The sequence below is a fragment of the Daucus carota genome, chromosome 6 (genome assembly GCF_001625215.2).
Source record: "Daucus carota subsp. sativus chromosome 6, DH1 v3.0, whole genome shotgun sequence".
Lineage (NCBI taxonomy): Eukaryota > Viridiplantae > Streptophyta > Magnoliopsida > Apiales > Apiaceae > Daucus > Daucus carota.
The window spans coordinates 25,727,345-25,749,571 of record NC_030386.2 but is presented as its reverse complement, the minus strand read 5'-3'; the positions used below and the strand labels follow the sequence as shown (position 1 = coordinate 25,749,571).

Sequence of the window (22,227 nt, the reverse complement as noted above, 5' to 3'; positions counted from 1 at the left end):
AAATAAAAACACTTGCATTACTTAAATAGAATCATAAACAAGACTCTCAACCACAAATTCAGGAGGATTACTGATCCATTCCTGCACATCTGACATAAAACGCGTTGCTTTTGCTAAAACATGAGCTGCACATCTGACATAAAACGCGTTGCTTTTGCTAAAACATGAGCTACGACATTCGAAGACATGTGAGTAAACTCAATTAGCACATTATCAAAATGCTTACAATAATCAACACAATCCAAAACAATTGTTTGAAAAAATGACTCTCCCGCTACTTTAATTTTTCGGGATGGAAGCAAATCTTTATTTGTTGAATTTATTTAGATTTCAAATATTTATTTGTCAATATTGTATTATAATCATCTTATATAAAATATTTTTGATGACATTTGAAATATGTGATAGTTCACGCATAAGGTGAAAAATAATTTTTATAAAAAAATAGAAGACACACTTTTTCTAAATGTATTTTTTGAATTACAAATTACTCCCTCCGTCCCACCACGAAGCTTATGTACACTGTTTGCACGTATTTTAAGTCTCTCGTAAGTTATAGTTCTATAACGTATTTTTAATTTTTTGAATAAAAATTTAAATTTCAAACTTTCTTTTAGATTTTTAAAAAATATATATATATAATGGAAGTATACTTTATAGGAGTCTGTCGAAAATAAGGTACAGAACAATGTTTTTAGATTAGTTAATATGCTCGCAATCATACGTGTGAACTAGACAACCGTAAGTTTCAAATCCATTAAAAATTTAATGATATTCAAATATTGGTGGAGTGTGTTTTAAATTTTTTTGAAATTTCACCAAAATTCACAAGATTTTGAACCATAATGTTTAAATTCTAAATAATTTATATCAACTTCGCGATATTAAAATCAAAATCAGATATAATCTCATAAATCAAAAATAATCCATCAAAAAACTTAAAGGATTGTATTGAGAGGTAAATTAATATCGCGTTTATAAATTTGTAGCAAATCTTATATAAAATCTGAAATAGTTTATATATGTTTTCAATTATAAAATTAGAAAATGAATTAATTATCATGATTTACATTCTTCATTGAGACTTAGAGTGAGTTATCACAAATAACACCCAATATATTAAATTATTAATTCATATCTATATAACTCTAAACTAAGCGAAGTAATGTGTCATGTTTATCCAAACTCGGAGGAGATAATAATATCACCCACAAACCATCTACGGTCATTGCCACTGCCTCAAGACGTTAATAATTGAATTGTTCTATTAAAAAATGAGAGTGGTTCTATAGCTTTAATAATATTATTATACTGATAGATAATGTCGTGCTTCACGATGGTGTTATTATAAATTTTAGAAACTTTATAGAAATGAAAAATAAATTTATAGTTTTAAAAAAAGTACACTATTACAGTAATTAGTGGTAATGGTGTTTTAAAAAAATTAGACATTAGATTGATAATTGAATATAACTTTTTTTTTTTGAATAAGATAATTGAATATAACTAATCAAAATTATTATATTATATATATTATACACGTATAATTTTTCTTAAGGAAATTACAAGATGAATTAAAAAGAATTAGATATAACTGAATATTCTCTAACATGAATTTGAAATAAATAAATAAGGATCTTTCCTTAATATTCTCCATTTAGTGCATGCTTAGCATACTTTAGTTATTATAATGATTTTTCTAAAAAATCATGCACAACAAAACATATGATATAAACAATAAGTTTTAGTATCAAACATGTCTCCTTTCTAGAGAATATTCTTCTTGTCATACATTTTCCTTTTTCAATTAAGTATCTCATTATTTCTATTTATGAATTTTGAGTTTAGGATAAACTTCAAATTATAACGTATCATTTATTATTTTAGTAATTTTATTTCAGTCATTTTAAGTATTTAAATATGCATAAAAAATCACTCACAAAAAATTTCTCAAATTTTAACTTATTATGAACATATGACAAGAAATACACGAATAGATGTTTGATGACTTATTAATTTGGATTTACAATTTTGTCAATCTTTTTGACAATCTTACAAGATAAATTACATAATACAAATATCTTTAAATTTATAAAATATTTGTTGGATAAATTAAAATATGTCCGTATAAGATCATATCTATTGTAGTTTTTTTTTTTACAAATGTTAGAATTTCATTAATGTGAATATAATACAGCGGGACAAAACCCCGATACAACCCGTGGACAAAGAACATACTAAAAATAAAAATAATTAGATGATTCGTAACCTGATCGTTTAACACATAGAATTTAAAAATTCTTGAAGCAAGAAACGAAATCAACGACATCCCAGGCTATCCAAATTGCACCAACATATCGCAATTGACCATATCACGTAAAAATTATTGTTAGCCCAATGTTCAGAAACACCAATCACATAAATTGAGATCGGAGAAGCGGCACCACAACTATCTATGTGCCGGACACCAGCTACAGACATGCCGACGACACCCTAGCTATCTACATGCCGGATACCAGCTATAGACATGCCGAAAATGTAAACCCGTGAAGGATGAACAATCTTTGATTGTGAAAGGTGAGCTCGTGCAATAATCACCACCATCCTAGAATCGATACAGTCTTTGCAGATCACCAAAAATATCAATAAACTTGTTCTCAACAGATCCAACACTAAATAAACCCAATCATAATTAGACAAAAACATAACAAACACTCCAAAAGTAGAGACAAAACACACACTCCACGAGGAAAGACATACAAACACTCAAAAGATTAGATTTTATTGAGAGGAAATTAACGAGAATCAACAATAAATGAAGAGGTTGTAGTTTTCCATCAGAAAAAATCAACGAAAGCCTCTCAATTTACTTGAAATTGGACAAACCCTCGCAAAAGAGAGGAGAGGAAGGAGCCGGCTAGGTGTGATATATCTATTGTAGTTAAAAATTCGTAAGAATGACACAACCTTTCACCAAAGCATGTATCATAAGCACTAAGAAATTGGATATAAAAATTGAGCAACATAGTGATAAGCAGGTGTAACGCATATCAATAGCTTAATGCTAATCTCATATATTGTAAAGTTCCAAGCTTTTGGATAAAGTTAATAGGCAGTCATACTTTTCATATCTATAGGCAAGACCAACGTCACATATTATACTCCAATTTTATAGTTGATGTGATTCTGCACGTCCAATTAGTGGCAATGTTCATGTAAAATCCAATTGTTAAAGTAGAAACTTTGAAATCTGAATAGACATCCACTTTGAAAGTTTGCTCATGTGTTCCATCAAAAGAAGTTGACATTTCCACCAAACTCCACCATATTTGATATACTACCCAAATGACCAAATCATATAACTATTTTCAACTTTAGCCAAAAAAAAAATATCAACCACTTAAAAAAAGAAAAAAATCTTAGATTACAATTAATTGATATTGATATCAGATATAGTTCCAGGCTTCCAGCTCTTAGAGCAGAATTGTGGGAACAAGATCTTCGCAAATTTTATTTTCACTCACACGAATAGGACTAGTGAAATTTCAATTGTTGAAATAATGATGAAAAGATCACACCTCTTATGATTTTTTTTTTTTGACAAAGACCTCTTATGATTTTTTATTATTTATTTATTGCGAAGGGCCCTTATTACTTTTAAATATACATATAAATTGTAAAATTATCAATTAAAATGGAACGAAGAAAGTGTAATTTTAATACCGACCTACTTCATATTGTGCAGCTTTATTCTTCTTTTTTTGTTAACGCCGTCAGGGATGTTCAATTTTTTCCTGTTAACGCCAGTAGGCACGGCAAGGTTTGAGTAGAGAACGAGGGAAAGGGGCGTAAGTTGTCAGGGTGTTACATGTACTATTTAGACAAGTTACATCATTCATTTGATAACAAATATTCCTGGCTCCGTTTAATGAAAAACATTCCTGTCAGAGTTTAGCTATGAATCCATTTGAACTTGGCTTCCCTTGTTCATTGTCTTTAGTATCAACGTCTTTTGCTTCAGACTGACATGGATTTGGCGGGACATCGATCGCAGGTGAGCAGTTGATTTGAAGAACCCATGTGGCTGCAGCACCAGAACGAGCTCTCAGGAGGGTGTAAAATAAAAAATACCAACCTTTTCAATACTAGTTCCGAGACTATAGGTTACGATACCAGGTTCTTGCTTAGATGCATTCCAGTTTCCCCAATAAGTTCGTCATTCATACCCGAATAAATTTTGCAGATAACAAGAACGGATAATTTGATTTACATATTTTACGAAACTAAACATAAAAAATTAAATATCAAAGGGCCGACTAATATCTTATTGAACTGAAAAATATCAAATCCAAACATCAAGCCTATCTTATGGGAGGTCGCATTTAGTTAAATTGTAAATGAACGAACTCTTTAAAGTCTTAGTTAAGTCTTCAAGTGTGCATACATGCAATAAAGACTAAAAGGAGTGTGCGCTCAAAAACCTTCAGCTAAATCCCCTAAAAAGATTCTGAGACATTGCTCAAGGCAACAGGATTTTAAATTTGAAAAAAACAAAGACCTATTTATACAATTACTCTAACACTTACAACTTTCAATTCACAATGAAAACATAATTTCAATAAATTTGTGTTTAGAAACTTATGCCGAGAGATGTTAAGGATGCTTAGAGACAGAGAGAATCAAATTTTTACCACTCTAATGGCCTATGTGATTCAGTACATACCTGAAGCATGAAACTAATGCGTTCTACTGGCATAACAGGCCAGTCTTCCAATCGAGGAACATGTGTGAGTCCAAATACGTACCTAGATTAACAAATGAAGAGAAAATAAGCTTCGACATCCTTAAAATATGGAACAGAATGTTCCCTTTCAAGCTCAATGTAAGGAGATTTAGGTCTTAATTCTAACAATTGTCAGAATATAGAATATAGGATCACCATCATCAAATATGTAACTCTATCCTATAGATCACATGTATCTCGCAACAGAACACGTTCTAACTTCTAACGCAATACTTAAATAGTTAAGTCTGTATATACCGATATGGGGTGCGCATAAGCACAGACCACTTTCAATATGAAAAGTTGTTGGAGATGCAATTTCAGTGGAATTAAAATTATTTTTATTCAAGCGCTGCTGAAAATTAATAAAATGAACTTCAAACTTACCAGAGAACGATATTTGTTTCCTCAAGAGACCGGTTTTGCTTTACCCAGGAAGTCAAATCATCGCCAACTCGTGGATTCTGATCAGGGAATTCTTCTCCTGGATAATCCTCTCCACGGGTGTACGGAGTGACCCAAAGATTATGCTTCAAGAAAGCAGCCCGTCTTAAGAACTTGGCCTCAGAACCAGCCAGAGGCAGACAGTTTGAACCCGGCACCAACTTGTAGCCTGTCAGCTGTCCAACCCTATTTACTGTCCTTGTATTCCTAACCTAAAGTTGGAAGAGAAGAAACATGAATTTCCAGCTCATAGTCATATGAGTTAACACGACACAAGAAAGTAAATAGAGTAGATCACAAACCACTCTTTATTATGAGGGGAACTTGCAATAACAATAAATTACCCTAAAAGCATAAATAATAGATATGGAAACACAGAGGCTAACAATCCAATGGCGAGCAGAAGAAAAATTGCAATCTCGCATTGCTTGCAATTCAGATTTAAGCACAGTTTCTTTGGTGTAGAAAGCATTGTTGTGGACATTGTCCTTCCCAGCTTCTTCAGCTTTAAGATCAACCTCAACAACCTACATGACCAGTTATTTTAAAACAATCAGGAAATAAATTGTAAACATTTTCATAGTGTATAAGATAGCAGTGCATTTTAAATAAAATTGCAAAAAAACAGGCCAGCATTATAGTGAACATAATGACACAATATGAAGCTTTTAAACTTAAAGATGCATTGTCAATAGAAAAACAAAATGCCGTACTGAAACAGAAAAGTGACATAGTGCAAGGGTGAAGTAAGAAGTATATACCTGATTGAATGCTTCTCCGGGCTTACAATCGACAGCCATATCCATACGAGCAACAAAAAAGTGCTGGTGGAATGGTGCATATAGTCTAGGAGCAATTGTTGTACCATACTTCCGAAACTCCCCCGGCTGCAATGCTCCTAAGCTTAGGATTCCAGTAAGAAAAACTTCGGTCTCAATTTTCCCATCCTGAAAAGACAAATGTGACACATAGTAATAAACTTTTTATATCTTTTACCATGTGTGGAAAGTCAAAACTCTTATGTTGCGGACCTGAGAGAGTATTTATATATTGAAGTATGTGGATGGGGAGAGTACTGAGAGAGTTAATGCAAAATCACAAGCATACGTGTAAATTAAATAATTTGACTTTCGAACTTGAATTACAACATGCCTGATAGAAGTGCCAATGGAAAGCATAATCGTAGTTAGCAACAGTAAAGATGAAAGAAACTGTGAGTCGCCTAGATCTCCATACTTCTGCTACACCAGTCCTCCAGTCCTGATGCTTCCAAAGAATGCCGTGATCCTCTTCATGCAAGCATACACAATTTTCAATTGTATCAACTCCTCCCGTAAAATTTGTGAAATGGGCATCAAAGTATTTGATATATCCTAAGCAATCACAGCCCTGCAGCAAAGGTTAAATGATAATAGCTTATCTGCATATTGTAAATCCAACAGAGGATTATGGTAAGAACTTTAAATCATAATAAACCTTTTTAAGTGAGTGAGCATTTTTTTCCTAGGCCCTCTTCCCCTGCATCAAATGCATTTTTCCTGTAATGAGGATCATTTGGATCGCCATAGGGTACTACCATCTCCACAAAACTCAACCTATGGGCTATGGGCCTTCGCCCCCTACTGCCATCAACGTATGCAATGGAATGTATAACTAAACCTTCCCTGGGAGTAAAACCAATTCGAAAACTCCACTGCCAACAAGCAAATCATATATTAACTTCATAATCCGTGCTGCAAGAACAACACTACTGATAGTGTTAAGAGAACAAAAAAGCAAACCTTCTGCCACTCAACATAACGTCCACTAACAAGAAAGCTTGGACCCTCGGGCTGAACAATTTGCAAAGGCTTCACATCACTACGATCAATCCCTTCCCTTGTCTCACCAGGAGTGTAGTTCCTCAAGGGATCAGCTGGAGGTAAAGGAACAACTTTTCGGTCTTCAAACTCAATCACCGCCATGTTTTGCCTATCAACAAGCACATAAATGCCTTCCACTGGACGTGCATAGCCATTTTCTATTGGGCATTCACTTTCTGTTCTACAAAATATAAGTGGTTTCGCCAGTCTGCCGCTGGGAGCATCAGCATTGCTATAATAACCAACAGTCCTGTTTAACAATATTTAGGCAGATTATTGTCACACACACACACAAATAAAAAAATCATTCCCCCTAGTACCCCATAGTAATGCAGATTTATTTAAACTAACCAAGCATCAACCATGACAAGATCCATATCCTCGATACCCCTTTTTTTCATAGCTTCCCTGAAAGGAGAATATCCTTTCACAACTGCTTCACATTCAGCATACTCAACAGCATCCTACAATAGCAAATGAATCATATGACCATTGGACAATACACACCATCATGCAACAGGTAGATTGTATGTTCAACTTTCCTAAGCAGCACAAGTAAGACAGATACTAGATATATACCTGAAGCCGAAATAACAATACTGTTCAAGATAGCTGAGTGAATTTCATATCTATCCAATATATGATAAATGTTCTAATTAAATAGGGCTGTCAAAAAAATCCGAAAGATCCGATATACGTCCGAAAAATCCGTTACCGTATTCGGGAAAAAGCGGATATAATCCATATCCGGAATAAAACGGATATTATCCGTATTCGGATCCAGGGTTTTCGGATACGGATATAGGCGTATCCATATCCGAAAATATCCGTATCCGAAATTATTATTATTATATATATAATAATACTTATATAAATTTATTATTTACTTATATTTTTTATTTTATCATATAAATTTTGAAAAAGAATTAATATTTAAAATAAAAAAGAAACATTAAGTATCTTGCAAATAGAGAAAATCGAACTATCTTCATCAAGCTTTTTCTTTTTAAAATTATTGCAGATAGTGTTGTTTTGTGATTTTAAGTTGTTAAAACTAATATTTTGTTCGAAATATTTGGCCTGAATGCCCAAACTTCTGTTAAAGTATGTTACTGATTTTCTGATTGAACGGTTCAAAATATATATTTTTTTTAATTAATCTCAGAATGTATATTTGATTTTTGGTGATGTTTGAAAAAGCGGATACGGATATTATCCGTATCCGGATAATATCCGGCCGGATACGGATACGGATCTTTTTATTCTAAAATTTGCGTATCCGTATCTGGATCCGGATCCGATTTTGAGTAGGTGGATACGGATACAAATATGGGCAAATCCGTATCCATTTTGTCCGTTTGACACCCCTATAATTAAGAATCTAAAAGAACAGTGGTTTATATATTGAAACTTCCAAAAGTTATCCTTAATTTATCATGAGCATGGATTTTAACATCCTTTAATGCCAAACTTTGAACTTAGTCCGCACCATTTAATTAGTTAGGTTAGTTTATCTTTTAGCATAGTAAGCAAGCAACTTTTAAATACACTGTATCAGATAATGAAGTTGTGGAAATACCATTGCTGGCTGGACGTCTCTAACAACTTGCGAGGTTACAACTTTTCCCCTGTGATGTCCCCCTCTAGTTGCAGCATGTACTTCAGATAGCTCCACAATCCAGATACTTGTCTCATTTGACTTCTTGTTGTATACCACCAGTCTAGCTCGCCTTGCAGGAAGCTTACTAGGAATACCAGATACACCCTTTGTTCTTGGAAATAACGACGGCTGAAATGGTTTGAAGAAGTAAGCATCTGCCAGTGCAACAATCTTTTCATCCGGTTCTGACAGCAATACCTCCACAAAACGCATACCATCTCTTGCCTGTAAAGAGCAGACAATATAAGTTCCAGAGATTTATCAGGTTCTTTCATGTAAGTACCAGAAACAGTAGATAACTTGAGTCAGGGTAGGACCTCAGGGGTAGCTCCAGCTGACCTGACAGTTGCTACTGCCACTGAGATTTCAGCAACAGATAAAGGGTCCAAAGGATGGCTAGTTTCAGCCCTTGACAAGAACTGAATACCTTCACAACCATGAAAGAATTTTCTATATGAGCTAAATCAAGGCACCGTAACTTACTAGTATTTATACACAACAATCAAAAGAATACAAGGGAAAGTCATCTTATAGACGGTGAGGACAACTAACCACACATAGCTTGCGATAATATTTACAGAGGTACGATCTGGCACCTTGAATGCCGATGTGTATATTCAGTCAAACATTGAAAGCCAAAATGGTAAAATTAACATGTTAATATTTATAAAAAATCCTCAAATTCTGACCCCAGCAACCATTTTTTCTAGCTACACCCTAACTTACATATGACAACAGTAATATAGGTATATTATGAATTATAGTGATGACTTTATAGTATTAATTTGAGACAGGGTCACACTCCACTGAAAATCATCTTAGCAGAAATAACAGATATAAATTACCAGTCACCACGATACTAATCACATTAGAGCAAGTCCAAGACATGCCTTATATCATGTCCTAAGTTATAATTTAGGGCATTTGATGAAAAAGGTTGATCCAACAATGTCCTAATAGTACAAACCACTTGTAAAATTGTATTATACTACATAATGAATGATTGTGATGTGGTTTTAGTTCTAATTTAAGCACAGACATATGTAAATACATATCCAATCTTCATCATAAGTAGTAAATACAGTATATATTTATTAAATCAATTCAACTGAATGTAGATGTGAATAACTAAATAAATCTGAGAACAATATTCCATTGTTACCAAAATGAAGACATCATTAGCAATGTCATACAACATGCAGATATACGAGAGAAGCAGGAATGGTGAGTGATCCGAGTACCTTTAGTAGAAGTATTAGAGGCAGAATCGGGCGGGATTAGGGAAGCAATGTGGACAGAAGATATGGATTGATTATCACAGGGAGGCATGGAAGCTGAAGCAGAGGATGAAGAGGTATTATGCTGGTGACTAGTAGAGATCGTCTTTTCCGAAGTTGAGGCCATCGTCCGAGATTTACAAGCTCACCAAATCTACAGTAGAGTATAGTTAATCAGGGAAGTAGAAAAAATGAATATATAGGCGGGAGGAAAACTTGCAGTTTAGAGATGTTACCTTCAGTTATCTTCGATATTGTCCAATCTTGACTAATGATTACAATTTTCCATCATTCCGGCTTAATTATGGTTTATGACTATAACTCCTTGTTCTATGGAATTTAGGTTCCTAGGCCTACTTCCAAATCCATTAAAAACATAAAAAGTGAGCAATAATCTTACACATGCTATTCTGTGCACTTGTAGTGGTGATATTTCGATGTGCTGGAATGATGGATACAGTTATAGAAAGTAAAGAAGGACAAGAAGGGAATTCAGGTAGGAGAGAAACAGATCCTAGAGGAAGAGTCGAAGAGATGGCTGATAAAAAGTGCATGCTTTAAAAGCTAGATTGAACACTTATTTATACATCTAGAATTTGACACTTATTCCTAATTACAGTTCACTTGCATGAAAGACTGCGGGAGACTAACGGAGCATTTGTTTCATGGTTAATGAGCACGATTACAGGAATCGGAACCTCAAACTCATGTGTTAGGGTTTGAATTAGCCATTTTCGATTCTTATTCCCATCTACCATCCAAACGTCCCCTGAATTCAAATATTAACTTTAGCCTCAAAAATTTGGCACGCCAGTTTTCACGTACTTCGGCTATCGTTTAATCTTGACCGAATTCTAGGTTTGGTTGGTTCATTGTTCATTATACTATTAATCCCCTTGATAGCCTTTCCAGTTCCCACCCAACTACGAACGGCAGTTGGCTCATTCACTTATCCAGTTGTACAATCATACAAGCAAAATAGAGGCAGGAATCAGCTTTTTAAGCTTTTATCTTGGTAAGCTGCTGGGATTCATTTTATTTTAGAATCAAAATTGCCTAACCGAGAACCAAGACACACAGATAATTAAATTAAACATAAAGGACTGGACTTCTCAAACTTTAGATCAATCATCGTGATCTCTAAAGCAGTTCAATCTTCTTAAATCCTCTTTTTTCTGTTTCTTGTGGTGCACCACAAAACTTCTCCATCATCTAAATATGAAAAAATTTCTAACTGTACCCAATTTTTCTTATTATTTATTCATATAGAACATAAAATGTTCTTAGTGTTAAAACAACACTAGACAATGAGGACATACCTGAATACGAGCCAATTTACACGTAGCATTACAAAAAGGATACTAGAGTAACAATAACAAATTTGCAACTTCACTTTGATTTTGCTATTGCGACCCTCTGCTTACCTGGCTTCCCAGTATAATCAACTTGTACGCTAATCGTTTGCTTAATGTGTCGTGCGATTATAAAAGGAATATCATGGAGTGGGCAAACACAGCAAATTTGTTTTAACTATAGCATCAACTATGACAAATTATTCATCAGAATTCTGAGTTGACATAAGTGCAGAAGCAAGTTTATAAAGGGAAAGCCTTTTCGTCGATGAAGATCCCTTTACAACTGTTTGCAATTTGCAGTTTGTCAACTAGTTGCTGCTCTGATGGAAATTAGATCGCAGTCTTAATCTGGCATGACCCTTGGATAAACAATTCACTTTGGCAAACTATACAGGGCCTTCCAGCATTTAAGCTTGTAAAATGTAAATCTACTAGCATGACTAAAATCAAAACTTTTAAGAGGTGAATAATAATATACAACATTTTCCACCATCAGATTTCTCATGAATAAGCAGAGGTAGATGGTCTCCGATGTTAATGTGGGTGCTCAAGATCCCGTATCATCATGGCATAGTCAATCCTTAAACCTTAAAATACTGTTGGGAAGATAACTAGATATAGACTTAACAGCAAGAGAGATTTACAAAAGGTTTGAAAAGGTTGGGGGAAGTGACCGGAGTAGATTGACATCAATTAATACATAGCGTTCTGCCTCAAATATTTGCATGAAGAGGCAATACAGGTAAAAAGCATAGTGGCATAAAATCATCAATAAGAAATTCTGAAGGATAGGTATATATAATCCCCTGCACAGCCATACAGATGAAGAACGAGTATTCTGATCCAAATTCTTAACTATGAAGCAGAGATATCAAATGAACCAACTGGAGGAGTACATCCAATTTAGTTACAGCACACATACACTATTTAAATGGCCATCTCAGAAAAGGAGTTCCCAGCACTTGTTCAGAAGCTATTATGGACAGACAAAAAAACAGAAATACTTGTCACATTCTAGCAAGCATGCAATAGTAAGCCTAATCAGTAAAACAACCACATGCACTAATTATATCTAGCAAATGCTTATCACAAGTGACCACTGAATAGATAGAGACCAAGCAGAGCAGCCGTTTCTTTTAAGTTTTGAGCACAATTCCACGCAGGAATGGACATGATTAATGTTGGGGGGGGGGGGGGGGGGGGGGGAATCTCATTATCAACCCTGCAATGCCACTGGATTGAACATTTAGGTGAAAAAGAAATCCAGATGTGCAAGATTCCACCCAGAATCACATAGACCTCAGCAACCTAAACTCGAGGTGTGTATTGATTCCAACTAAATATTCAGCTCAACAGAGTAACTCACTAACTCTGCTCCGTGTTAAAGAGGGAGCCTAGAATAAAACACAGACGCTGCCTATTCTCAAACCACAATCAGAGCCTCAACTACAACCATCACTACAAGAATCACTATGACTACATACACAATCAAACATTATCAATCACAACACAATAAAAACCAAACAAATACCATCAATTCCAAAACTAAAAGTACCATTAACCATAAAATTATCCAAAAACAGTATTCCGCAACGCGAGAATCCATAATAACCATTACAAACAATAAAATCCATTTTAATTAAAACAGAAACAACCAAACCTAAGCAGTAAGCACAACAGCACCTCCCGCCTCCTTAATCTTCTTTTCCGCAATCTTCGACACCAGCTTGGCCTTCACCACAATCGGCTTCGTCACAGAGCCCTTCCCCAGCACCTTAAAGTAGCCCAATTGCGTCACATCAAGCACCGGCGCCTTATCACCAGTCGCCTTCTCTTTCACATCTTCCGGGACCATTGACCAGAGCTTGTCGATGTTGACTATGGGGCAGTAGAATTTGTTACGGAGCTTGTGAAAGTAACGCATACCGACCTTGCCGAAATACCCGGGATGGTACTTGTCGAAGAGGATGCGGTGGTGGTGCATTCCTCCGGCGTTTCCACGACCTCCAGGATGCTTGCGGTGCTTGCCGATACGACCGTGGCCGGCGCTGACGTGGCCGCGCTTCTTGCGATTCTTCTTCAAGCGGGTGGTCATTTTGGGATGGGGATTAGGGTTTGTTGTGGGGAGCGGCGGAGGGGAGAAATAGGTTGTTAGGGTTTGGGTGGGATTTATAAATGTGGGCAGGGTGGATATGGGCTTCGCTGTTTACTGTTTTACCCTCGGCAGCGCAAGTCTTTTCTTCTTTTCGAGAGAATGTTGCTCGAGGCCAATTCGGTAAAACTATAATTTGTCATTTATATATGAAGTATACATGAGAAGTTGTTTATGCGCATATACACAATTTTACCCGAATGAAATCAATAATAAATCATCTATAAACAAAATTAAACGGACTTTCTAAATTACGAAAAAATTACTCTCAATCCCCCATGTTATACGAACACCTCAACTCAACCGCTCAAGCACACCAACCCTAATTAAAATGCTTCCTCCATAGTCACTTTAATTTTTTGTACATTTTTTTAAAAAAATCTCTATACATTATTTTCTATATATTATTGTTTCTGAATAAGAATACTAATGATAAATTTTTATTTAAAAAAAGTGATTATGTATAGAAATATATTTTCGGAAAAATGTATAATTTTTTTCCACCTCGATTAAAAATTCAAACGGACTGTTACAGTCTTATAGTGAAAACGAGAGAGAGTACACGTGCACTGCACCATGTTTACAAGCGTACTTGGAAATCAGGAATTGATCAAATTTTATACTTGGGATGAAACTGCTGGAATTCAACATTACGGTGATTCTAAGTCGAGTGCAACAAATTTCTACATCGAATCCGCTCACTGGCCAGTGGCCATTTGCACTGATAGATTGTAATACTCCAGGCTCAAGTGCTCAACCCATTGAACCAAATTATGTCAAGCCCAGGACTGACACGTAACTGGCGTCTGGCGCTCGAAGGATGATCTGCCAAAACTCTGCCTTTTACTAGTAAGGCTACACCTCGCCATCTCTTTTGTGGATAATGCCAGCCAGCACAAGTACTACTGCTTTCCGCAGAATTTTCCAGAGAAGCATATGCAGTAATCAAGTCACTTTCCTGAGGTTGTCACTTAATTTATGGGGGAAATATCTCAAGAATATAACGGACTTGCCAAGCCTGCTTATATTTTCCGCAGAATAGAATGGACTTGCAAAGCCTGCTTATATATTTCGCCATAACTTATTTGCCATCATAACTGACTGCCCTTGCACTGTTGTTATCTCTATTTGTGATTTTCTACACCTTAATAGTTTGAAAACAAAGCAATGACCATTTTGAATGCTTGTAAAAGTAAAAACTAAACTCAAGCTGCATAATAAGTTACAAGTTACAACCACATAACAAGGCATCACTTGTTCTTCATAATCATGCAAGTTGCAACATAGGGGATGTAACAGAAGCAAGAACAGTTCCCTTACTTTAAAATTAAGAAGGTAGCAAACTAGCAACTGCTGGTACACAGGAAGTTGGGCATTTGCCTGTTTACGCTTTCTGAAATCTGTACTGGACCAATTCATTGGCAGCTCCTAAATTATTAGCCAGTGTCAGGCTATAAAACCTTACCCACTTAATGATCTGTTCACTTGTGCAAAGCCTTCTTTTTATTTCTATAACAGTAATACTGAGATTTTATCATATGGATCACCACCGGGTCAAAATGAGGACCGGAGAACTAGCAACAAAACATTATTAAAATGGAAAAAATCATGTAATGTGATGAAGATTGAACATCCAGATCAGCGACATTTCCCTGTTCTTTTAATGCACCTGAAGTGCTTCCCAGATTCCGAAACAACATTAGATGGCAGCAGCAAACGAGACGTTAGACATATATGCCATTACTCTGTTATTGCTTTCATGATGAACATGTATCGACTGCAACTTGAGAGACTATAACACTGAAACATTCAATTTTAGGTTTCTCTAGCAAATTTTGTTGCACAAATTCTTGTACACAGTATATAATATAGTTCCACGCGCAAATTTAAACAAAAGAAATAAAAGAATCTGAATTAAATTAAAGCAAAATGAACACAAACAACCTGGAACAAACATCTTTACGCAAGACTGAAGACTGTCACACAAGATCTGCACTCATGAGTCATAACTGCTAACTTATGCCAGATGGCGTTTTAGATTAAGAAACAAACTACACCTCGGTATAAGATGCACTTGGTATTTACACAGAAAGGTGAAGAGGTGTCGTCATATCTCCATCATCATCATCGTCATTTCTGTAACTCTTGTTCGTTGTCAATTCAGATAACAGCATTCTCGGTGATGCAGGTGTGGCCTCACCAACTAAGAGGGAGACCACTTGTCCCATGTCCGGCCGCAGAGTAGGCTTAGGGTTGCAACATGCCAATCCAATTTTCAGAATTGCTTCCATTGCTTCCACTTCATACTCCCCTCTAATCCTCTCATCTGCACTTGCCAGTATGTTATTTTTCTCATAATGAGCCTTAACCAAATCAACCAACAGTATGTCATTATCACTCTCCGGCTGCATCTCTATCGGTCTCCTTCCAGTCATTACTTCCAAAACCACGACTCCATAGCTATATACATCACTTGCAGCTGTAGGAGATACTGAAGTTGCCAACTCTGGGGCCAAGTAACCGATGGTGCCCACTACCCGTGTTGTTGTGGGCACCTCACCATGCGCGTACAGCTTTGCCAGCCCGAAATCACCCAATCTTCCTTTCATTTCACTATCTAGCAATATGTTGCTTGATTTTATATCTCTATGCACGATCAATTGATCCCAACCATTGTGAAGATAATTCAAACCCTCTGCAACATCTCCAAGAACTCTCACTCTCCCTTGCCAATTCAAAAGCTTATTAGGCCTGTCAAATATCCATCTATTAAGACTTCCATTCGGCATGTAATCATAAACAAGCATCAACTCATTAGCCTTCCTACACCAACCTCGCATTGGCACTAAATTCTTATGTTGAAGTCTCCCCATACTCGAAATCTCAGCCATAAACTCTCTCAACCCCTGCTTAGAATCATGATTCACACACTTCACTGCCACTTCCGTGCCATTACCCAACACACCTTTATACACTTGTCCAAAACCACCAGCACCAATAACCGAATTTCTAGAAAACCCATCAGTCGCCTTAAAAAGCTCCTCATACGATATCCTATGCGGCCAATACTCCAACTCCCACTCCTCAACATCCTCTTCCTCTACCTCAACATCCCAAAACACCCTCCAAACCCAATACCAAACCCCCAATCCCAAACCAACCAAAACAACACAACCAACAACAATCCCCGCAATAACCCCACTCGACAACTTACCCGAACTCCCCCAATCATGATCAAAAACAGGCAACCCCGTCGTATTAACATCCCTCGCCACACCCGAATCACTAAAACTCCAAGCCAGAACCCTCTGCCTCTCAACCCAAGTAGTCTTGGAAGCCGAAAACCCCACATACATCTCCCTACTCAAATATCTCTCAATCTTGCGGTCCCGATACGTAAGCAAAGGCCTAACAGGCTTATCCATCCCCACAGGCGCAATCGTCACATTAATCTCAAACCTCTCCCCACTAAACTCAATCCACGCACGAATATTCCTCCCATTCCTCATATCAACCCTCACAAACCCCCCATTCCCATCATAATAACCCCCCGTCGCAGTCTTCACAGACTCCACATCATTCAAGTCCACACCCACATGGTTCCCATCCGGATCATTGAACTCATCGTTCTGTCCCGTATCAAACTCCACAGCAAAGAGGGGCCCCACAGTGGGGACAGTATCGTTGTTAAAAACCCCAAAGTACTGGCCCGAGAGCGCGCCTGGTGGCTCGGTGGAGTTGGCCAACACGAAGGCGAGCCCGAAGCCAGGGCTCGAGGCAATCTGGGGGACTACGGAGAACACGAACTGAGTTGTGAAAGACGAGATATTAGATGAGTTGGGGCCGGGTTTTATTCTGATGGGTACGGGGTAGAAGCAGCGGCCGATGGAGAACTGGTTGGAATCGTTGGTGAAGCGGATGACAGACGAGTCGACTCGGGCGTCGTCGATGAGAAGGAGGTTGGTAGTGGCATTGAAGGAATTGTAGATAAAGTCAAGGGTAGAAATGGGAGAGAATGAGAGGAAGAGTAGGAGGAGCTGGAGGAGAGGGGCCATGGAGATATATGAAATTTGTGTACATTTTATTTATGTTTGAGTGCAGTTGTGTTGAATAAATTTAGTCAACTTTCTATATTTTAAGTTTAGGTGACGATTTTGCTGTAGTCAATGATTTAGAATAATCATTAGGAAAAAAAAGTGATTTAGAATAATCTCTGTAGGCGGCTAAGCTCGACCTCGTCCATCAATCAAATGCTAATCATCCTCCCTATATTACCAAATTTTTGTTTCGATTCAAGTTCTCAAAATATTTGAATTTCATATTGATTTGGTTGCTAAATGCCCATATAAATTTCTGAATTAGTAATTTTACTCTTTCGTGATAAGTTACACGAACGATAATTTAAAAATTAGAAATTTAAGCTAAATAGATGAAGTAATAAGCAAAAATTTCTTTAATTGGATAATAATACGTATTAGTAGAAAAAGATTGAGAGAGTAAATTTAATATACTTGCTTCATTTTATGCTTGAGAGAAAATTTTAATAAAAAAATTAGATGATATTGTCTGTTTTTCAAAAAAAAAAAAAGAGGAACAAATCTCTAACTTATAATCATATTAATCGCCGTCAGATTTTAAAGTCTCGAGATCGAAGAGAAACAATGATACTAAAATATCATTCAAGTCCTTTCTTAATATATATATATATATATATATATATATATATATATATATATATATATATATATTTATTTATTTATTTATTTATTTTGTGTTTTTATGAAAAGTTGTATATATTTTCGTTTATTATAACCGTATTTGATTATAACACGTATATGTATATATATAAGTTTTTATGATGTCAACATCTACCATAGTCGGATAATGTCATACATTTTTAAGTTAGAAAGAACAAATACTGAGAAACCGTTTTGAAATTTTCCTTCGTGTAGATAATCATTACGACAGCTTCATTCATGTTTATCTTGATAAATTTAACACATATTTGTTGATATACATCAACTTATTTCTAAAATTTATATATCCTATATTACTCATTTAGCAATAAATTAGAAATTACTAGTATATTGATATTAATTATGAATTTAAATTGATTGTAGTGAGATATATATATATATATATATATATAATAGGTCATTTTAATTGACCTTGCACGTTTTGAGTGGTTTTAACTATTAAATATGCATTCTTCTTTGTATGACGTTTAACAAGAGTCAGGGTGATCAACAGATTTATTTATTATTATTGAAGCATAAAAACATGTAAATTATCATGATTATCTACATAAATGAATATCGGAGATGTGTTAATTATTGTTTGGATTTGAATTATGATATTTTCGATATTACTCGTTTCGATAAATCAATAATATATTGTGTGCATTCCCACTTGTTAGATGAGCCACATATACATGGGTAAAAAATGAATCTTGTGAATACTAATTTTAAGAAATATATTCCCATTTAGGACAAATCATACCTTCATTGGATGGCTAAGAAATATGTAGCGACTAGTATTCATTCAGGTAGCTAAATTATGTGAAAATATGTAGCGATTAGTGTTCATTCTGATAGAAGCTGTTAGATTATTATGACCCGGCTTTATTGTTGGACTCTCACAAAAAGGTTTCTATTACTACTAATTTTTGGACAAGAAACTCTCAAACATCTGGCTTACTTGTTTTACAAGAACCTCATCTACCTTGCTTTGATCCCTCGTAAAATATATTATTTTTTATTATATAATTAGATTGTGGACATATAAAGAATTTAATTATTATTTAAGTTGTTCATGAACCACCGATTAATTGATGAAACAAACATGTTCATAAACTTATTCATGAATTTGTTTATGTGTTAGTTCATGAACAAAGTCACAAACTATCGAGTTGAACTACACTATAATTATGTTTAACTCATTTATACATGAATGTAATATCGTGTTCAAGATCGACTTATTTACGAGTAAAACTAAACCTGAATCAAATTTTTTCGCGCCGAACGCCGAACCATTCGCAAGTGTATCAGCTATTTTGAATATTAGGCGTCGGACAAGAAAAATGAGATGGTAAAAGAGAAAAGTATAGACAAGAAAAATGAGATGAGTTGACAGCTTTTGATGCCGATCTCCAACGAAAAATGAGGAAAGCGACACTATTTTGCAAGGACAATACATGCTAATCTTCAGTACGGATCCAAATCACACGCCGTATCCATTGGTTGACCCAATCAAATCACAACTAACATATTAAACTCTGACACTTCGAAACACATAGTACTACAACATTTTAACTAACCATCTCATTGTCCTTGAGTGCCTTCTTATTCAATCTCCTTAATTTTACATTAACAACAATACAATGGATCCTAGCCCGAGATCCCTCCCTATCCTTTCCTACGTGATGAAGAAGTTCCCTAGCTTCAAACGCCCCGCACCCTCGGATTTCGATGTCGAACAGCCTCTGCCAATGTCTCCCAGCTCTCTCCCTTCTGGACCTTACTTCGAGCTCAAGGAACGCATGCCTCATCTAACTAACCCTAAATTGATTTCCCAGATGCGATCAGCTGTTGCGGATGTCTCCCAGACTCGTTCGATCTTGAAAAAGCTCGGTCCCAGGCCTGATCACGAGGCGGTTGACATTGCCAAGGCCAGGCTGGCGGAAATTGAGAATGAGCTCGAGGAGGTGGAGTTGGCAGAGGCCAATGCCGATAATTTGAAGAAAAAGGAGGCGGAGAGGGAGAAACAGATGTACAAGACGGTGATTTCGTTGGATGAGATGCACGAGTCGTATGGAAAGTTGTTGACGGATGCAGAGACAAGGCTGGAGAAGATTTATGAGGCTGCTGCGGCTGGATATAATGGCGAGGATGATGTCGCGGTGGTGGAGGAGGTTAATGAAGAGGTTGTGAGGATTTTGCAAGAGGCGAATCAGAGGGAGGTGCAGAGGATTGATTTGGCGAAAAAGCATTTGAGGTTTCTTCCCGAGGCGTTTGGGAAGATTCGACCTCTGGTTGTGCTTGATCTTTCCTCTAATCAGTTTCAGGTACACCTGCCATGATTATCAGTATGTTGAAATTTGGAATTTATTTGTTACACTTGATTTGAGATTCTGGGGACGTTTGGGCAACAGCTTATTAAAAATGCTTCTACTTATTTATACAAACTGGTCAAGAAAAACAGAAGCCAGAAGTAGCTTCTCCTTCTTGAAAACAAACAACCAACTATTCTAACTTATTGTTACTTCTCTGTTTATGCAGATGATTCCAGATTCAATTGCAGGGCTCGAAAATCTTGAGGACTTAAATCTGTCATCGAATATATTGACGTCTTTGCCAGAATCCATTGGGTTGTTACTCAAATTGAAGACTTTAGACGTCTCTAACAACAAGCTTGTTGCTTTGCCTGACAGCATCTGCCATTGCAAGTAATCGTCGAGACTAACAGAACTACTGCAATTTTTTCTGTAGGTTCTCCTCAATTTTCTTTATGATTATTCATCGTATCATTTTAATTTTGCAGGTCACTAGTAGAACTAAATGCGAGCTTCAATAAATTGGCTTATTTACCTACGAAGATAGGGTTTGAACTGGTTAGCCTACGTCGACTTTCAATCCAACTGAACAAAATCCGTTCTCTCCCCACTTCCATTGGTGAGATGAGCTCTCTGATATTTCTGGATGTGCACTTCAATGAGCTTCAAGGTCTTCCACGTTCTATAGGGAACTTGACGCACCTTGAGTTTCTTAATCTTAGTAGTAACTTTAGTGACCTAACTGAACTTCCAGACACATTTGGCGAATTGACCAACCTCCAAGAACTTGATCTGAGCAACAATCAGATTCGTGAACTCCCCCTGACCTTTCGTCATCTAAACAATCTCCGCAAATTTAACATAGAGGAGAACCCTCTTGTAATCCCTCCAAAGGAAACTGTGAAGAACGGGGTTGAAGCTGTCAGGGCCTATCTGACTCAGAGGTATCACCAGCTTTTGCTGGAGGAAGAGGAAAAGGAAAGGAAAAGAATTGAAGCCCAAGATGAGTCACCGAAGGGTTGGTTTACTCGAAGCACCTCCTGGTTGAAAGATTCTGTGACCACTGTCTCTGGTAATGTTTCAGAAATTATGGGTGTTGAGGGAACTCGTAACCAAGACCCTCTCCTTAATCAGCAGTTATGAGTATGACTATCTAATATATAACAGATTCAGCATTCAGAGGCACGTCGACCTTGGAAGATTTACAAAAATATATCATGTACTTGTATTCTCTTCATCTTTAACCTAACCAGCATCTGTGAAACCAGGAAACAATTTTCCTTTTCGGGTGTCCTTTTGTTGGAACACTTTTGCTTCCTTTTACAGTTGGAATTAGAAGTTTTTTGTAAATTTCTTTGGTAATCTTGCTACCTCAGTTCCTGATATTTGCAATAAATGAGAGATAAATTGTGTTAGATAGGAAAATACAAGTAAGATGAACGTAATCACATGCTTAGAATGATATACTTTACACTGCATTTGTTGTAGTAAGATAGTCTACCCTCTGCTGTCGTTTTATACACTGCAAATGTGATTCAGATGCGCTAAAATGGAACAATTCTCAAATGCACTGTATTCCAAACACTTGCTTTTACACTACGATTATCAAAAACTTTTGTTTGCCAGACAAACTATAGATATAA

At 36.2% G+C, this 22,227-nt stretch overlaps 3 protein-coding genes and 1 pseudogene across 3 annotated transcripts; 1 reads left to right on the top strand and 3 right to left on the bottom strand.

The window, feature by feature from the left end:
- Positions 1–3,839: 3,839 nt before the first annotated feature.
- On the bottom strand, positions 3,840–7,834 carry LOC108227712 (diamine oxidase [copper-containing] 1, peroxisomal-like; annotated as a pseudogene).
- Positions 7,835–12,918: 5,084 nt separating this feature from the next.
- LOC108225014 (large ribosomal subunit protein uL15x) lies at positions 12,919–13,543 on the bottom strand. Its single transcript, XM_017399806.2, has one exon. It carries the CDS (start codon positions 13,474–13,476, stop codon positions 13,042–13,044), a length of 435 nt encoding a protein of 144 aa, XP_017255295.1. The 5' UTR covers positions 13,477–13,543; the 3' UTR covers positions 12,919–13,041.
- Positions 13,544–15,433: 1,890 nt separating this feature from the next.
- LOC108224608 (L-type lectin-domain containing receptor kinase S.1) lies at positions 15,434–17,618 on the bottom strand. The gene has a single exon (XM_017399281.2). It carries the CDS (start codon positions 17,586–17,588, stop codon positions 15,615–15,617), a length of 1,974 nt encoding a protein of 657 aa, XP_017254770.1. The 5' UTR covers positions 17,589–17,618; the 3' UTR covers positions 15,434–15,614.
- Positions 17,619–19,666: 2,048 nt separating this feature from the next.
- LOC108226139 (plant intracellular Ras-group-related LRR protein 9) lies at positions 19,667–21,823 on the top strand. The gene is made up of 3 exons (XM_017401084.2): positions 19,667–20,596; positions 20,811–20,977; positions 21,073–21,823. Exons 1-3 carry the CDS (start codon positions 19,913–19,915, stop codon positions 21,725–21,727), a joined length of 1,506 nt encoding a protein of 501 aa, XP_017256573.1. The 5' UTR covers positions 19,667–19,912; the 3' UTR covers positions 21,728–21,823.
- The last annotated feature ends 404 nt before the right edge of the window (positions 21,824–22,227 follow it).